Raw genomic sequence first — 18,767 nt, 5'->3', positions numbered from 1 at the left:
CCAAAAAGGATGTACAAAACACTAAATATACACATGCAAGTCAGGTTGTGTACATGAAAAGGTGTGGTCACATATAAATTCATGACTTATATGCATATAATGGGGGGTTTTCTACACAAGTTCTGTGTAAAATTGCACATACTTTTAAATATTTGAGCTATAGGTTTTAATTTTGGTATTATTTTATGGAAGAAAAACATATTTGGTGCAAAACTGTTATACATAAGTAAGCACACAGATCCTTTTTGCAATTTTGTCATATACCAACAGATTCACAAATAGTTTCGTAGAATTTAAGCACAGAGATGGGAATGCGTGTTTGGTACAGACTTGTTATACTTGAATAGCTATTTATGCAGAATTTTTTAAAAAAAGAGTGCTAGATGATGTTGTTCATCTAGTTCTATTTATTTTTCCTGTTTTATTATTTTCTATTTCTGTACAATTGACAACATTTTTAATTTAAAACAACATGAATCAGAGTTGGAGACTGTCAACTGAGATTGTTGATGGCTGGAAGGTGACAGCAAACCCCTCATCCCCCCAAGAAGGGAAAAAAGTAGTCTGGCTTCCCAATTATTCTAAGGGCTAGATTCTATGAGGTGCTGATGAGGTTTCCTGAAAGGTGTTAAATGGCTTCAACTCTCAGGATGAAATCTTGGCCCCACTGAAGTCAAAGGCAAAACCCTCACTGATTCCAGTGGGGCCTGGATTTCACCCTCAGTGATGTCAATCACAGGTAAGGGCACTCAGCACTCTGCAAGATAACTCAGCTCTTTGTAGGACTGAGATCTATGATCTTTGCTCACTGGGACACAGGAAGCACCCATGAAACAGATAACTAGAGGCAGTGGACCTAGGTACAGGGTTCAGAAATTCTTCTCCCTCCTTTCCGTCACAGAAACTCATCAGTTCCACCTGAGTAGGGTCCTCTAATGCCATGGATAAGACAGGCTTAATCTCTAAATGTGAAAATACTCATTGAAGAAGGAAAAAACACTACAAAAATAACTACTCTAGGACTACATTTAAGAAAGATTTACCATTTTGCTCTAATTTCTCATGAGCCTCTTTTATCATTCCAAATTGACATGTGATAGTAGCATAGCATTTCTCAACTTCATTCAGTTTCTTATGATGTTCCTCCTTTGCCATTATGTGCAATTGTAGCTTTTGATCCTGTTGAAAACAGGAATCAAGAATTAGTTTAATGAGCAATTCTAGCAATTATAAATGTGCTCGCCAAACTTTCAACTATTAAATCAGATAAATCAAAGCATCATACTCAACCAACAATATTCTGAATCAAATGGAACTGCAAAGAGATTTAAAGAAGAATAGTATAATTTAACTATCTAAATAAAATAATTTCAATATATTATTTGCTAAAAACAAAAGCTCACCATTTACTACTAAACAGTAGCTAGGGATTTTAAAAGTTTCTGTATTCTAAAGGAAGCATCTAAAATGTAAGTCACTTCTCAAAAACAAAAGTTAGGCTCTAACAGGTTAAAAATATTGGAACACAAATGCAAATCAGTACCAGATTCATGGACAATTATGGCATAAATCATTCATAGGGAAAGTTTCTTCCTAACCACTGCCAATCAATGGTTGTTTTATGCCCGGAAAGATGAAGGATTACATCCCTTATACATTTTTAACTCAAATAATCTAACTGTGGATTTTCTAATTACCCATGATTTCATTTGTTTTAATCCTACTAAACTCTTGAATGAGTGTTATCTTGTGTCAATGAATTCCACAGGTTAATTGTTGTGTCAAATATATTTCCTTTTATCAGTGTTAAGTCTATTGTTTCTTTGGTTATTGTGTTATAGGAAAGGGTAAATAGGAGTTCATGATTTGCCTTTTATATACCATTAATTTGAGAGAGAAAGAGAGCTCATTTATTCATTTCCTCTGTAAACAGTAATAACCTTTTCAGTCAACTTTCATATGAAAGTCTTTCCAGTGCTCTAATAATTTTAATCTTTTTTTAAGCAAAACAAGGAGAGTGAGGTAATCCTTTATTGGACAAACTTCTGTTTGTAAACAAGCCAAGCTTTCAAGCTATACAGAGCTCTTCAGGTCTGGGAAAAGTACTCAGCATGTCACAGATAAATACAAGGTGGAAAAGATTGTTTGCATAAATAGTTACACTGAATATAAGCTTCACAACTTTGCTAGATGATAAAAATCATGGTCTTAATAAAGACACTGGATTTATGGCTTATTACAACATTTGTAACCCACTACCGCCCCTTTTTTAGTCCTATGACTGCAGAGATGTTAACAGCCCACTTCACCTTGAAGGTCTCTTATAACACCACATGTTAACTACTTATGCTAAACAATCTGTTCCACCTTGTATTTAGCTGTGACACTGAGTACCTTTGCCAGAGCTGAAGAGCTCTGAGTAGCTCAAAAACTTTACTCTTTCACCAACAGAAGTTGGTACAATAAAAGATATTACCTCACCCACCTTGCCTTTCTAATATCCTGGAACCAACACAACTACAACACTGAAAACATCTTTTTTTCTGTGACATGGTGGCCAGAAATGAACAGTATTCCAGGTGACACACCAATGCAGTTGTAAAACTACTTTTTATCCCTTTTTTACTTTAGGTTTTAGTCTCTTTTCTGGTTTGTTCTGGTTTGTTTTGTTGTGGTTTTGTTTTTGGTTTTGTTGTTGTTGTTTTTTGTTAGTTTTTTTTTTAAACTTAGGGCTAGTCTACACTTACCGGTTAGTTCGACGGCTGCGGATCGAAGTTCCGAGTTCGATTTATCGCGTCTGGTCTGGACGCGATAAATCGAACCAGGAAGTGATCCCCGTAGACTGCGGTACTCCAGCTCAGCGAGAGGAGTACCGCGAAGTCGACGGGGAGCCTGCCTGCTGCGTGTGGACCGCGTCTGAACCGCGGTAAGGTCGAAGTAAGGTATGTCGAATTCAGCTACGTTATTCACGTAGCTGAATTTGCGTACCTTACTTCGATTTGGGGGGTAAGTGTAGACCAGCCCTAAGTGTGCTAAATTTTCCCTTTAATTTCCTTTAAAAATACAGAGGCAAACTCATCCCTGTGTAATTCCATTACTTTACTTGGACATACATTGCATTTGTTAAGCTACTAGGGAATAAAACAGAAATCAAACAGGTTGGGCCAAATTCATTCCTGTATGTAACTTCAGTGGAGCTACACAGGGATGAATTTGGCCCAACTTGCTTGACTTCTGTGGTGCTCCCTTTTTATAGGCTAACAATATATGCAATATATGTCCAAGCATCAGAAGATAATAAAAGTTGATGGTAATCAAAGAAATGGCCAACATAAGACTAGCAAAATAGGATATATATATATATAATACAAATTTTTCATGTTGTATAAGATAATAAAATTAAACACAATACAGCAAATTGAAAGTTGTAATGGAAGCACAGCTAAAGAAACAGCAACCACTTATAAAATCACTTCCAGCTATTCAGCCTATGAATTTTCATATAATTCTTCTCTCTTTTCCAACCCTTTACTTATGTCAGCACAGAAAAAAACATCCAAATAACTGCATTTAAGTAATGCTAGGGATGTGAATGAAACCAACAAAAATAAGAAAAGAAAGTTAATGACGACACTTGATTATTACCTTTTCTTCTGACAGTGGTTCAGACATATTTATTCTATTAGAGACTTACACATGAAGTGCAAATTTTTCTTCTGCTCCAGGCAGATGGTGGTAGAAGGAGCCAAACCTAAGCTGACTGCCCTCAAAGGTAGGCATTCCTTGCTGATAAAGCATGATCGAGGGAAATAGTTGGATTAAGTAATATGCCATTCAGCTACACCAAGGTGGCTTGAAAGAAGTATACCACAGAATAAGGTTTCAGTGCCAGACACACTGTATTGGGCCATAACTGGAACATGGCAAATCAGTCCCGGGGATGGAACCACTTGTGGCCAGTCCAGGAACACCCATAGTGTCTTTCCATGGCATCAGACAGCTCAGAGATTTCAGTAATGGTGGAGTTACACACACCCATGAGGGACTTCCTCTCAAGGTTTAGGTTTGGGTCATTTGATTCAGTTACTTATTCAATAAACCCATGACCTGTATAACCACCAGATAACTTCCTGGTCTTTGTTTCTTTATTTGTGGCCTGGCATTAAGTAATTCATGCTTATCTTTTCTTCTTGCCTCTAGCTCTTGTGCTCTGAAGTAGCCAGGCACAGCATGATAAGCTAAGAGCCATGTCAATTTAAATTGAATTTCTTTTCTGTTATCTCTCTGTGTGTCAAAACCTTAAATAGACCTATATATAAATTTATACATGGGTATATTCTCCTCCCGACGCAGGTAATTTCCATTACTCTGAAAGGTTTGATTAATTTTCATATTAATGAGCTACAATGTAGGGCAAATTGACCCTTTAGTGCAGGAATTATTTTTAAACCCCAGGCTTACTTTAGCAATAATGCATTACAATACATGCCTCATATTTAAAATATTACAAAACCGTGTGTGTATTAAGAATCACAAGCTTTGACAATATCGTACTTTGAAGAATTACAGCAAAATCTGCAGGAAGTTTCTCCCAATCTTCTGGTTTTTTCCCCCCCCAAGATCTGCAAATTTTTTAATTTTGTTTTTTAACTTGGCAATATTTTATCTTACTGTTTTGCCACCTTCTTTCCTCATGATAGGTCAACATGCCAGTCCCCCTATATCCTTCTCACTGGGGAAATGGGATGTCATTGCCTTCACATATTCTGGACAGATGTTCTGCTAGGAAGAACGTGCTGATTTGCTATTTCCCCATGTTCTTGCCAAGGGAGAAAGAGACTGGCCTGCTGTCCCTCAAAGGCTGGCCCAAAGATGACTTCTGGTGGAAAAGCACACTCCTGGCTTCATTCCCAGAAAAGGTAAGCTGAGGTTTGCCACTTCCCTAACATCCTTCCTGGCAGGGATGTAAAACAGTCTTCCACTCAGGCCCTAACATCCCTCCCCTAAAATAATTATTGGAAACAAAATAGAGGAAATCTGGAAGGAGTCTGTTGGAGAGAGAGGGTTTGATCCTGGAGCTTTCACAGAAGTCTGTTCCTATTAGAGTGGAAAGGCATGGAATCTTACTTCTCCGTCCTACAGTCTGATACTCCATGTGGAAGGATAACTACAGTGCCCTTCACCTGAAATAAAGATAAGCTGGGATGGGGAGTAGAATTGGTTGTGGCCACGTTGTTTGATGAAACAGAGTGATTTCTTGGTGGAATTAGTCCAGGGAAATAGCTCAGGGCCAGGTAGCTTGCTTGGGGGAAGACACAAGATGAAGTGCTCACATCTGAGGAATATGCTGGGAATGGAGACACTAGTAGTCAGATATATACCGTGAGGCTGAAGGTGGTAATTGGGAACTGAGAGTACCAGGGAGACGGAGAAGTTATTACTGTAGGAGACTTGAGGCAAGATGATGTGGAAATTATGCGGAGAGAGCTATCAAAATCTGTAAATCAAAGCAGGAAATTTTGGCCCATACAATAGTTCCTTCACATTTTTTCCCCCTAAAGTCAATCTTTTAAAAAAAAATTAATGTGGTCCAGAACAAGTTTTACTGTTTTTCAGCCATGAACAATTGTGGATGAATTCCTAAAAATGTTGAGACTGCCAAGATAAAAATCATATTCATATAAAAATTCATTAAGTGTGTCCCTAATATTTTAGATTATTAAAAATGAAACAGTTTATAAAATATAATTTATTTTTCTCAAATTAGAGTGTTTACTGTTTTCATAACACTCAACTTAGAAAGAGTGAAACTAGACTCATTACTTTACATATAATATCCCTCCTTGGTTCTCATGCATAGCATCATGTTTCAGATACTATAGGGAAAAGTTTGAGGGGGGAAAAACCTAAAAACCTTAGCCCAGATCCTCAGTTATAATTGAGGATAATGCAGTGCAGGCTGGGGAGGAAGCACAAAGATGATAAAAATCTCACCTTGAGTCTATTCTGTGCCAATCCAGCATCAGAACACACTAAATTACATTAATTGCCAAGGGACTGATAATGGCTGCTAAGGATCAGCAGGGTTAAGGGGAAGACATGGCCATGACCTCTTTCCCCAATCATGCCCTCTTGGCTCTATGTCAGCTACAGGGAGAAGGCATGGCACAGGAGCCACTTTCACCAAGCCTACACTATCATCACCAGTACTGTCTTGATCCTCCCACGGACTAGAATCCACAGGTATAAAAACTAGGATACTGCACTGGGGAATCGGGGCCCTTGTTTTCATTGAAACAGGAGGGAATGACATTAAAATTTTCTATTAATATTTTAAAAGTTTTCTAAAATCTTTTTCAGATACAAAAACAAAATTTTTGCCCTGTTGGTTAAAAATTCCAACGTAATTTATACAACAGTATCATAAATGGATAACAACCCACAGCAACCTTGATTCCCACACTCAACTTGATTGCACAACGTGATTACGTATGGTGTGCACAGAATGTGTGAAGACTGCAGTTTTACAGGTTAAAGAGTGCACAAGCCCAAGATGGCACATCCAGTCCCCAGCAGAAGCAAATGTTGCTATCCTGGCTGGCAGGTTTTCTAAGGTACAGAATATGAATTAGGCATTGTTTCTGCTAATTTTCAATGCACTAGCCAGGGCAGAATTTGACCCTTCTTTAACAGAAATATAAAGAAGGAAATAATCTGGCATATAAATGAGCATCAGATAACTAATGCCTTGGAATTTCTAAGAGCTCTTTGTTTATCTATTTTCTACATCACAATCTCAAAGTCCCTGGATTGGCCACTATCACTCACAATGGCTACAAATCTATCATCTTTATTCTCTCAGAATCTCTTTGATTTCAACAGGACTGCTCAAGGAGTAAAGCTGTCAGAACTTGACCCAATCTAAAATGCATTATTGCATTGCTACACGGATAGATAGATAATGGAACTTCTATCTACCTCCTTATCTGGCCCCGATCATCATAGATTCTGAGCACCTATTATGAATAGAGCTAAGAAAATATGAATTACAGAAAGTAGGGACATGTCCAAAAAAGGGGTTTCTGACATGTTTTCCCGCATATTTTTAGGAAATTATTACGAGTACCTATTTATTCATCCAGGTTCTTACAGTGTATCAGCACTGTAGTGTTTGAGTGTTTCCAAGGCATCTGAAGACAATTATTTAATGATTATGAATCTGTGTGTATATGTGTGTGTATATATAATATACACATTTTTACACACACAACATAAAATACAAGGATATATAAATAAGCAACATTTCATTAGGAGGCGTAAATACACCTCTAGTTTGCAGACAAAAAGTGTTGTAATTTAAATATTATTCTCTTTCATATGGAAGACGGAACATGGGAGCTCAGTAAAAGACAGTATTTGAAGGGATATAAATATAAATTCAATAATTTTGTATAATTTTAACATTTTTCAGATTACAAGTACTTGTTTAACAACAAATGCAAGTTAAAAGTGAAATAAGAAAACACATTTTATGTTGCCTTTGATCTTTAACTTGTAGCCTTATCTCCCAGGTCAAAGGACACATTATTCAATTTCACCACATTTTGTGTAAAACCACTGTAGCGTTGAAGATGACTTTCAGTACAAATGTCATGGTACTTAAAGCTAAACTGGACTCTAGTTTTTGAGCTTCTTAATTAAAATCACAGTTTATAATGGTCTGACAATATTATCTTTATTCTTTCCAGTTGAGCAGCAACAGAATTTTCACAGCTTCTATTCAATCAAGCTTAGCAATGTTTCTGCAGCTCGCTCTTTCACTTCCTAAAACACACAACAGGATTCAGAGTGTCTAAACTGTGACTCTATATTCAATGTCTGAGGGAGTAAGTTGTCTCTCCTCTTATTTTTGTCTCCTTGGATCAAATCTAAACTCTGCTGGGGAATTAATATTAAAAATAATTCTAACTCCCACCCCCCATGTCATCCTGTTTGCTAACGTATTAACTTGTAGACATATCATTGTCCCTGACTATTCCATCCTAATGCAGCCAACTCCAGGCCATGCCTTATAATTTTAAGGATAATGTAATATCGTTATTCTTTTTATGTTCTGTAAAAAAATCTTTGCTGGCTCTAATAAGCAAAAGTTAAACTATATATGCTCTACAAACTAAGGAATATTTCAATTTTAGAAAAAAATATTCCAAATATTAAATTAAAGGTTTTTATAAACAATTCTGCAATTGTCAGAATATAGTAAAAAGAAGAGAAAAAACGGAAGTATTTTACATATAACAAGATGATGTGACCTCTTTCTTTTAGCTAGCTCTAAACAGTTACTTTTCATAGCTTATTTCTAAAATTCTGCCAGTATTTTCATTACAACCCTCCCAATCTGTCATCATTTTGTCATTGCAAAAATTTTTGGTCTCTTTCTTCTATAGTCATCTACAGTTTTTGTAGTTTCTTACCATTTCATTCAATTTCTTCTGTAAAGTGTATTTTGAAATCTGTAAAAACACAAAAAAGCTACACAGTTAATGTTACAGTATCATTTTTCTTTACCAATCTTTACTGAAGAAGGCATACATATTAAATATTTCGTTTATATTTTCAATGTGTATTGAAGATTTTGTTCATCCCAATGAAGTAATACCCTTTTTTTGGTTCATTTACTGTAATGGTTCTTTTATTGTAAGACTAAGATTATAACATTGTACTTATTTAAATATCTAAAGAATGCAAAAGAAATCAGTGAAATTCTAATGCAAACAAATTAATGTAAAAGAGCATAAATGTGTATTATGACATACATATTATTTTAATAATGTTTAACATAATATAGATCAACACAATATTTTATTAGTACATTTTTTAATATATTTACAAGAATTAAAGACCAGGTTTGGTGACCAAATGTGAAAATGTCAACTACTGGTGCCTGTGAAACTTTTTCATGGTTTGTAATTACTTTAATATAGTTGTTTTACACCATATTTTATTAGAAATAAATTAGATCTCAGTCCAATTTTCAACTAAGGCAATGGCAAAATTCCTATTGACTTCAAAAGGAGTAGGAGAAAATCTTTATGTATTAAGTTAAAACGAGGGGATCCAAGTTTAAGTTCTGTACACCATACTTTATTCATAAGTCAACAGGTGGTAGAAGTGCTAAAAAGTGATATACATTTCTCCCCCATCATCAGCATAGACTTTGGAGGGAGCTATAACCAACCTTCACTAGAGGAAAGATCACCTTCATAGAGGGCCTTTGCAAGAAACAGGGGAGAAAGAAGAAGTAGAAATTGGAGTAATCTCTGAGTCTTAGAGGAACTTAGAACCTGTTCTCTACTCAGAACAAATAGATAAATAGCTATTATAAATGCCTGAAAAATAAAGACATTTTAGTACAACTCTTGTGTTTCTTATTAATGAAAAATTCCCATTTGAAGTCATTAATATAATACTTTCCACTCCAGTAATAGCCACTGCAAAGTACCAGTGTCAATGAGAATCTTGAGTCAAGTAATCCCTGAGTAAGATTAGAAACATTTGATCCCTTATCTTTTATCTCATAGAATATACAAATATTAGTGATATTTTAATACCTTTAACTATAGCATTATTATACTGCCAGCACATATTAGTATCATTTGCAGAAGTGATCAAATGTTTAGGTGTATAGCCACTATCCTGAACCTTTGAATATATGAATGTACAATCCTAAAAATTAAATACTGTTTTTGGATATACAAAAACTTTGCAATAGTGTGAGATTTACCAACTAACTATGGACTTTAGACCTGGAAGATTTTAGATCTCAAAGATTACCATCCATAAAATCAATAACTGGAACTTTAGTTGCAATTCTTGAATCTTGTACACTTTAATCCATCAACATTGGTAAGCATGACCAGAGGCATTCACTAGTGTTTCTGTTGTTAAGAGACTGGCATTGTTTCAATTTTTAATTCATATTATGAGAGATTTATCACTTGAATATAAAAACTTGCTTTGCACTAAAATTTTGCATTCAAGTTTCAGTTCAGCTAGTAGTGTCCTATAGTGCTTTGTCTATCTAGCTAAGGTATTAATAAGACACCTATCCCCTTGGTATTGATGAACCCAGACCAGCATGTGAAAGATCAGTGTTAAATTTCCAATATCTCCATCTGGTAATGTTGTAATGGAAATGAGTTCGGCCCATTGGGAAAGAAGTACCTAATTTCATTCAACAACAATACTCATAGCCAATTAAGATTGGTGGCTGGCCACAACATGCAGTCTCAAGTGAAGGTTGCAAATAAGAGGTGACCCTCAAGTACAATCAGGGATACAAAGGATGACTAAAGAAAAAATATAATAACCAAGAGTCTTGTTTATGTAGACCTTGTGCAAAAATGTGGGTTTTTTTAGAAGGAAGCCTAGAGAACAATGAATCAATTTAAGGTGGAATTCTGACAATTTAAGAAAGTGATTTAAAAACGAAGAGTGCAAAATTATAATCTTGAGCAGAAATTTTACTTTAAAGAAAAGAATGCAGACCTATAGTATTTAAGAATTCATACTGAGGATCCCACAGCTGACTTTGGAAACTTCTTCTCCATTCTTTCTCTTTTTCCTCCTGCTTTGTCTCTTTGCCCTATCTTTCCCTGCCTCTCTGGTTTATCCACCCTGTTCCTTCCCCAAACACACTCCCAGCTCTCTCCTTCGTTCTCCATCATCCTCCCACACTGCATTCTACCTTCCTGTCTTTCCCCTCTCCTTTAATTCCTGAATCTGCTTGTGGGCAGTTGAGGCTGCTCTAACTCATGCCAGGGGCTGAAATGGGTACAACTCAGGGCAACAAAAAGGTGGCTTACAGACACTGTTGTGACCTCCTGCTCCCTTAAGCCCTGCACACTACAGAACCTGCCAAATGCAGAGATTGAACCCTACATGCACTGTTATACCTAGGTATAGTAGGCTGGGTTAAGGAGGTTCAACCTCAACTCTGAATATACTTGCGTTGATACATTTAAATCAAATTCTTAACATCCTATGAAATATTTTTTATTTCAGTTTATCTTACTTAAGGAAAGCCAGGAGAACCATTATTACACTAGCTGTCCATGTATCATGGTCAATAGACCATGAGCTACACTATACACCACCTGTTCTATGTCATGGTTTGAAAAACAAAGAAAAACAAATCCTTACAACCTTTAAACAGAAGCCTAGCCATGTGGAGGAATTTCTTTTACTTTTAAAATATTTTCAACATTAACCAGATGATTAAATATGTAGAGTATGACACCCAAAGCTACCACTCTATGCAGCAAAGTTAATAAGAACAGAATATGTAATACAATATCAATAACCTTAGATCCAATTACCCATTGCTATAAATTCTAATATAAACAGTTTAAAGTTCTTGAAAAACAATAAGAAGTTATTAATGTTTCAAATATGACCTTTCTGATAATACAAGAAATGCTACTTAAACATTAGGACAAACCATGAAAACACCTACAACAATTATAAATTACTGTTTTCCCAATTATGGCAATTAAAAAAAAAAACTCTACATCATTTAGATCAGTGGTTTTCAAACTTATTTGATCAGGCACCCCTTCTTTGTGTCTGTGGTCATTTATGCTGTCCCCCAAACTACATATACCACCATCCAGCTCTGAAGGCAGAGTAGAAAGCAGCAGCTGCTGGCTGGCTGGGCATCCAGCTCTGAAGGCAGCACCGTGCCAGCAACAGCACAGAAGTAAGGGTGGCAATGTGAAAAGTGATATTCGTCACTTTTCACAGCAGACTTAGTGCTCCATTGCCACTCTTACTTCTGTGCTGCTGCTGATACCCCAGGGCTGACAGCCAGAGCCCCACCACCTCCAGGTGAGGGATCGTGGGGGGAAGGAAAGCCTGAGCCTGGGCTGCCTCCTGGTGAGGGAATGGAGCTACCTGGGGCTGACAGCCAGAGCTCTTAAAAAAACAAAACAAAACAGCAAAGCACAGAGCTGGCACCTCCCTTGACACATTCCCACGCCTCCCTTGGGAGGGCTGGCCCCATAGTTTGAAAATTGCTGATTTAGAGTAATTCTTCCTTCATCACTTGCTTAAATGCATTGCTGAATCAGGGCCAGATAGAGGGGGAGCAAGAACAAATATCAACTCAAACTAGAATTTTAGAAAAAAGAACAGGAGTACTTGTGGCACCTTAGAGACTCTAAGACTCTAAAGAGTCTCTAAGGTGCCACAAGTACTCCTCTTCTTTTTGCGGATACAGACTAACACGCCTGCTACTCTGAAACCTAGAATTTTACACTTTTCCTTCCTCCTTTAAGAGTTTATTGATAAGAATTTAATTATCTTTTTTCCCTCCAAAAGGACAGTATGCAACGAGACAGAATAAAGAGAGTATTTGGAATCTGATTTGGAGTTTCATTTAGATCCAGAGATTTGACCACATTTTAGCTAATTGATTTTAGTTAAATAGAAATAATATAAACAATTTTTGAGGGTAAATCACAACATTGACTGAAAGAATCTAGGCATCCATTCTCCAATAACACTATAAATACTTGCAAATGTGAGACTCTTAAAAAAAGGAAAACCTAAAACTAAGGCTATGTCTACACTAGCACTTTTGTTGGTAAAACTTTTGCCAGTCAGCAGTGTGAAAAAACAACCCCTTGACCGACATAAGTTTCACCAACAAAAGCACCGGTGTGGACAGCGTTATATCAGTGGGAGACACTCTCCCACCAACATAGCTATTGCCACTTGTTGGGGGTGGTTTAATTATGCTGACGGGAAAGCGCTCTCCCATCGGCCTAGGACAGATACATGGGACATCTTTCAGTGGTGCAGCTGCAGCACTACAGCTGTGCCGCTGTAAGGTCTGTAGTGTAGACATAGCCAAAGCCATAGTAACTAGCCAAGAAATCTGTGTGCCCAACCTTCAGTGCCATAATTCCATATATAAAAATAGCATGAGATGTTGTACTTATGATAAAGTTGGGCCATAAAACCAAGAATCTGGGTGTCTATCCATAAATAATAACATTTACCCATGCCAGCACTAGTCTGAACGTGTTAAACCACTTACATGATGGGATGTTACTTGTGCATATATGGCAGCAGGGATCTACACAAAATCACTGTCCAGAGGGATATCAGCAGTGTTCAAAGCTATGATGATGGCATATGAGTGCCAGTGTCTCAAGATTAATCTTAACCATCTCAAGATTAATTTGCCAATATTAGTTCATGCCAACACCAGGGCAACAACTGCCCTTCCTAATACCTTCTGATTTATAAGACAGATGACGAAATGAAGCTTATGTCATCTCTTCAATTTCTTAAAAATATATCCAAAGTTCAATTTATTATGCTGATTTAGTAGTAATGGAAAGAGATTTTCAAAAGGTGAAAAACGAGAAGCAGCACTACCATCAATCTTACAAAAATGTTATAATAAATACATAGATTCATTCATAGGTTTCAAGGCCAGAAGGGACTATTGTGATAATCTAGTCTGAACTCCTGTACAACCCAAGCCATAGAACTTTCCCAAAATAATTCTGAGAGCAGATCTTTTAGAAAAACATCCAATTGATTTAAAATTGGTCAGTGATGGAGAATCCACAATGGCTCTCGGTAAGTTCTTCCCATAGTTAATTATTCTTAGTGTTAAAAATGTATGCCTTATTTCCAGCCTGAATTTGTCTAGCTTCAATTTCCAACCATTGCATCATGTTATACTTTTCTTTGTTAGATTGAAGAGTCCATTATTAAATAGTTGTTCCTCATGTAGGTACTTATAACCTGTCATCAAGGCACCCCTTAACCTTCTCTTTGTTAAAATAAATAGATTGAGTTCCCTGAGTCTATCACTGTTAGGCACATTTTCTAATCTTTCAGTTATTCTCATGGCTCTTCTCTGAACCCTTTCCAATTAATAAAAATGTTAAATAGCGTAGGACCAAGGATTGATCCCTGCAAGACCCCACTAGAAAGACGATGATGATTCACCGTTTACAATTACATTTTGAGAACTATCAGTTAGCTAGCTTTTAATCCATTTAATGTGTGCCATGTTAATTTTATATCATTCTAACTTTTTAATCAAAATGCCATGCAGTACCAAGTGAAATGCCTTACAGAAGTCTAAGTATCAATACTATTACTTTTATCAACCAAATTTGTAATCTCATCAAAAAAATTAATTTGACAGGATCTATTTTCCATAAACCTATGTTGATTGACATTAATTATATTACCCTCCTTTAATTCTTTATTAATTGAGTCCCAGAAAAAGTGAGAACAAGAGCCTTATGTTGGCAGTACTGGAGTTCAAGTCATATTGCAGCTGACTTGTAACAATTACTTTCAGAAATGTCAAAATCCCAGGCTTCACAGAAGGTATTCTAGCACAATTACAAGACAAATGCCGCCAGTCTTATTGAAAATTCTCCTTCCAGTTAATCTACAATTGCAGAGTGAGCATCTGAAGCATAACTACCTTCTTGCCCAGAGCAGAATAAATGACTAGCCTACTCAGCCAAAAGTAGGAAAATAATTAGGAGCTGACAAAACTTGAAATTTGGTAACACATTCCACTGTCGGTAATTCTCTCCTTCCTTAAACTAAACATTCCCTACTCCTACTCTCTAAGTCGACCAATCTCAGAATGTATCTCATTTTCTTTGTCTTTAAGAACAAGGCTATCACTAGCTACCTTCCAATATAAATATTTTTTTTAAATTCTTGTCTACACTGGAGATTGCCCTCATTCCAGCCACTGTGCCCAGCCACCGCCGTAGCTGCACCCATGCAATGCCCCATGTAGACAAAATAAAATGCTATAGCTCACAGCTTGAAATGTGTAGCTTGATCTGATTTCAAACAGTGGTAACCTCAATCAGTGCAAATAGTGACTTTGTCAGGCAGGGGTCAGAGTTTGAGTGAGACATGTTTGTTAGTTGTGTACTATGTAGAGAAGATGGTAAACTTGTGGCAAAACCAGGTGAAGGGGCAAAAGTAGCAGTATGAGCTTGAGGACCATTGTGGGCACTTGTTTAGGGGTCCCGTGCCAAGGCTTCCAGAGAGTGGGGGGAAAACCCCCTTTACTTCTCTGTAGCCAGAGGAGAAGACTTCAAAGAAAGAGGAAGGCTGTGTCCCAGAGAGAGCAAAGGATATTGTTTTATACTTCATTAGGACTTTTTATTTCCCCAGAAGTCCTCCTAGAAGGGAAGAACTAAATTAAAAAACACTGAGAAATAAAGAAAGACTGTGGACTGGTGAGGGAAACTCAGGCAGCAGCTGCACCTGGCTGCTGGGAGGTCAGGTTCACCTGTACAGTAAAAAAGAAAGTAGAAGACCCCCTTTAAAAACAAAGAATAAAGAAAAGCTTTCCACTTAACAACAAATAGAGTTATGAGTACTGCATTTAACAATAAAGTTAATTTACCTGTAATGTTTTTAATGTTTTCTTCAGCCCATCAATTTCTTTTTCTTTTGTTTCTATAGCAAGCTGATATTTGCCCTTTAAATCAGAAGTCATACTTTAGCATTTGGAAAAACCAAACACATTATGACAAAAACTTGTCAACCACAAGTGTAAAGAATATTAAGCACTACTCTACTGTGATAGATTCTTGACCATGGAGAACAATCTGCATGCAAAACAATCATGTAGCATTTAGCTAAGTCAATATCTGGAGTATTTAGAAATCTGCTAAAAAGAGATTAAAACTGAGAGCACAATGGTGATTTTTTTCCCCGCTTACAAGTAGTCCGGGAACTTTGGACTCCAAGTGGATTATTTCCTTTATGGCAGAGAAATGTGAGGCATAAATGCAGGATTAACGAATTATCCCAGTTTTGAACCAAGATATTAGATACCAAAACAGCACACTGTAGAGCCATTTACCTATACAATGGAATGCATACAATATTAGTGGAGAATTTGTCCTTTGTGTTAACAGAGGATGGGTCAATTTATTCATGCAATTACATTAGTACAAATCAAAGCGATTACTAATTTCGCTGGTGTTGAAAATGGTATAAATCAGTGTAAAATTTGACTCTTCACCAACAGCTGTCAAAGAAAATTGGAAAACACCAACCAAGCTGACACCTAGAAGTGTGTGGAGATGCTGTACAACCTAAAAAGAGCTCTCCTCTCGCTCAAGTGGATACTGTTAACCATTAGATTTGAAGGCACTCATTGCTTTACACTCAACATATTTTTAAACTTATTTAGGTAAACTGGTGAAAGTTTATGTATAGACACACTTGTTTCAGTTAAAGAATTTATTATGATTTTGCTTAATCCTGTTTTAAAAAAAAAAGAGGATGAAGCTAAACTGAAATAAGAATGTCTACACACAAATTTGTACTGGTTTAACTATCTTGGTTTAAAAACATACTATTAGTTAAACCAGTACAATTTTCTGTGTAGATAAGGTCTGAGGGCCTGTTTACATGAGAAAATTACTCCAGTTTAACTTAAATTGGTGTAAAAACCAATTTAAACAGACACTTATTTCAGTTTAAGAATGTCTTATTTTGGTTTAACATAAGTGGCTAAAGAAATGAATTCAGCTGAATCAACATAAGCCCTCTTAAAGCAAAACAAGAGTGTCTATAAAAGAATTTTGCACTGGTTTAACTAAACTAGTTTTTAAACACTCCTTTAGTTAAACAAATGCAAGCTTGTGTGTGTAGACAAGACTTGAGACAAGACTTTAGTGGCACACCTCTGTACTGTTTCAACATGGGACACAACCAAGGCACATGTATTTTGTTTTGTTTTTTAGTGAAACCAGTCCTTAAAATTCCAATGTAATGTGTAACGTATATACTCCTATTTGTAGGTTATTAAAGATTATACCAAAGGCCAAAGTATATAAGTAACGCTAGAATCTCCTTTTAAACAGATTTGATAAAAGCAACTACAGGATTCGTCTACATGTAGCAGGAAACTTATTGTGACCACTAACGCATACTAAAATTAGAAGACAAAGTATGTTGGTGATACTGAAGAGAGAAGGGTAACTAATTGGTATTACAGTAATAGCCTTTCTTCAATAATAAAGTAAAATCAAACAGACTCCTTTGCAGGTTATATCTATTTGTTGCTTGGTCAAATATCAGGGAATACGGCTGGAAAAAATCAGATAAACACTTTTATCTATTAGTCGTCACCTTGGAGTCTCCACCCATAGACTAAAAACTACAAATGCCTGTTCAAATACAAAATCCGCACTTTTGTAACATCTGAATCTTATATAAAAGAAAAAAAAGTGAAAACTATGATGAAGATTTAATCTTTTTAAAATATAAATATAAAAGTATACAAATACACTAAATTTGTAATTCAAATTTACACCAAAACATGTTAGAGCTGATTTATTTTCCAAGTTTTAATGTATTAATAACGGTACAAGAGGAAGGGTTGAGAATATTAATATTGACTTCAAGTTTCCTATCTTTTGTCACAACCTTAACATTATTTAATATTTTTAAATGTAATTTCCTTGTTTTATTTCTTTTCTTTAAATATGTGGCTATTATAAAGTACTCAAGCATGAGACTCCATATGTAAGAATACTGTAGTATTACAAGACACATTGTTGGGTATACACATTAGAAAATTAATACTGCTTTCCCACAAAACTTGCAGTTTATAGATTAAATATAAGGTTTGCAATGCAAGTATTACAAAGCCTTAAAAGTATTAGATGGCACAATTGAGATTCTAATATTAATACTGTACTAATTTACACCCAGAAGGATCTCAAACTTAGGGCCTGATCTTGCTGTTCTGACCTGCACAGTGTGAGTTTTGCCTGAGGGACGACTGAGCCACTGACTTCCAATATTGTATAACTTCCATTGTGTGAGCACACAAGAGCTGTAGTACTCGGCTATTTAAATGAAAGTGTAAACTATATACTGTATAAGGATTATTATTGATCATTAAAATTCAGCCACCTCTGGAGTCAAATTCAGCAACCATTTAAAAGAGTGCACATTAACAGTTATTTAAGATCAGAGATGAAAAATACTTTATCCAGTTGAAACAAGAGGAATTTTAGGCAAGTACAATTACTTAAATCAAAATTTAGCCAGGCCAACCTTATGAAAACCGTCAGCATTTGTCATTCTATGCTTAATTTAATATTGTGCAGTTAAACTAGTATACTTATATGCATTATGCAATATTAATATTTTCTTACTATATTTTAGTACAGCACCGAGTACATTGGGACCTTAATCTCAGATGGGTCCTCTAGGCACTACTGTTATAAAAATAATTAATACTTGCTTATTATTGTTACTACATGATCTTTTATCGTTTATACTCAAAACAAATGTAATGTATATTTTAAATTTTTATAACACACCTGTCACATATTTCTTCCATTGAATGATAAATTATATTAATAATGCAATTACACACAGTACCTTTTCTTCTTCCATGGTAAACGTCCTTGCTTGTAACTTCATTGCCAATAGTGGATAAAATTAAAAATGGTATGTTAAAACAACAATTTATATTTTTGCCTTTGTAGGATTAATTTTATTCCTACACTTTGACAATAGAACATAGTAGGATTAATTTTATTATTAGAGCAGTAGGATTAATTTTATTTATATCCTCTGAGAACAGAATATAGTTAATAGTACACAAAACAATGTAAATGCTTTACTTTTATCACAGTTCTACAATAGCACCAAATGTATGAACCAAAACCAACTTTTCCCCA

At 35.8% G+C, this 18,767-nt stretch overlaps 1 protein-coding gene across 1 annotated transcript in view; it reads right to left on the bottom strand.

Moving 5' to 3' along the window:
* CCDC73 (coiled-coil domain containing 73) overlaps nt 1-18,507 on the bottom strand; it is a 67,396-nt gene extending 48,889 nt beyond the window's left edge. Inside the window, exons 1-4 of the mRNA XM_026651233.2 lie at nt 18,466-18,507; nt 15,464-15,538; nt 8,475-8,513; nt 1,044-1,179 (exon numbers count right to left, since the gene is read on the bottom strand). Coding sequence (XP_026507018.1) covers nt 1,044-1,179; nt 8,475-8,513; nt 15,464-15,538; nt 18,466-18,507 — 292 coding nt within the window. The remainder of the gene's footprint in view (nt 1-1,043; nt 1,180-8,474; nt 8,514-15,463; nt 15,539-18,465) is intronic.
* Nucleotides 18,508-18,767: the final 260 nt, after the last annotated feature.

This window comes from Terrapene carolina, unplaced genomic scaffold (genome assembly GCF_002925995.2).
Source record: "Terrapene carolina triunguis isolate 2854851 unplaced genomic scaffold, T_m_triunguis-2.0 Scaffold96, whole genome shotgun sequence".
In the NCBI taxonomy this organism is placed as follows: domain Eukaryota; kingdom Metazoa; phylum Chordata; order Testudines; family Emydidae; genus Terrapene; species Terrapene triunguis.
This window is presented reverse-complemented; position numbering and strand designations above follow the sequence as displayed.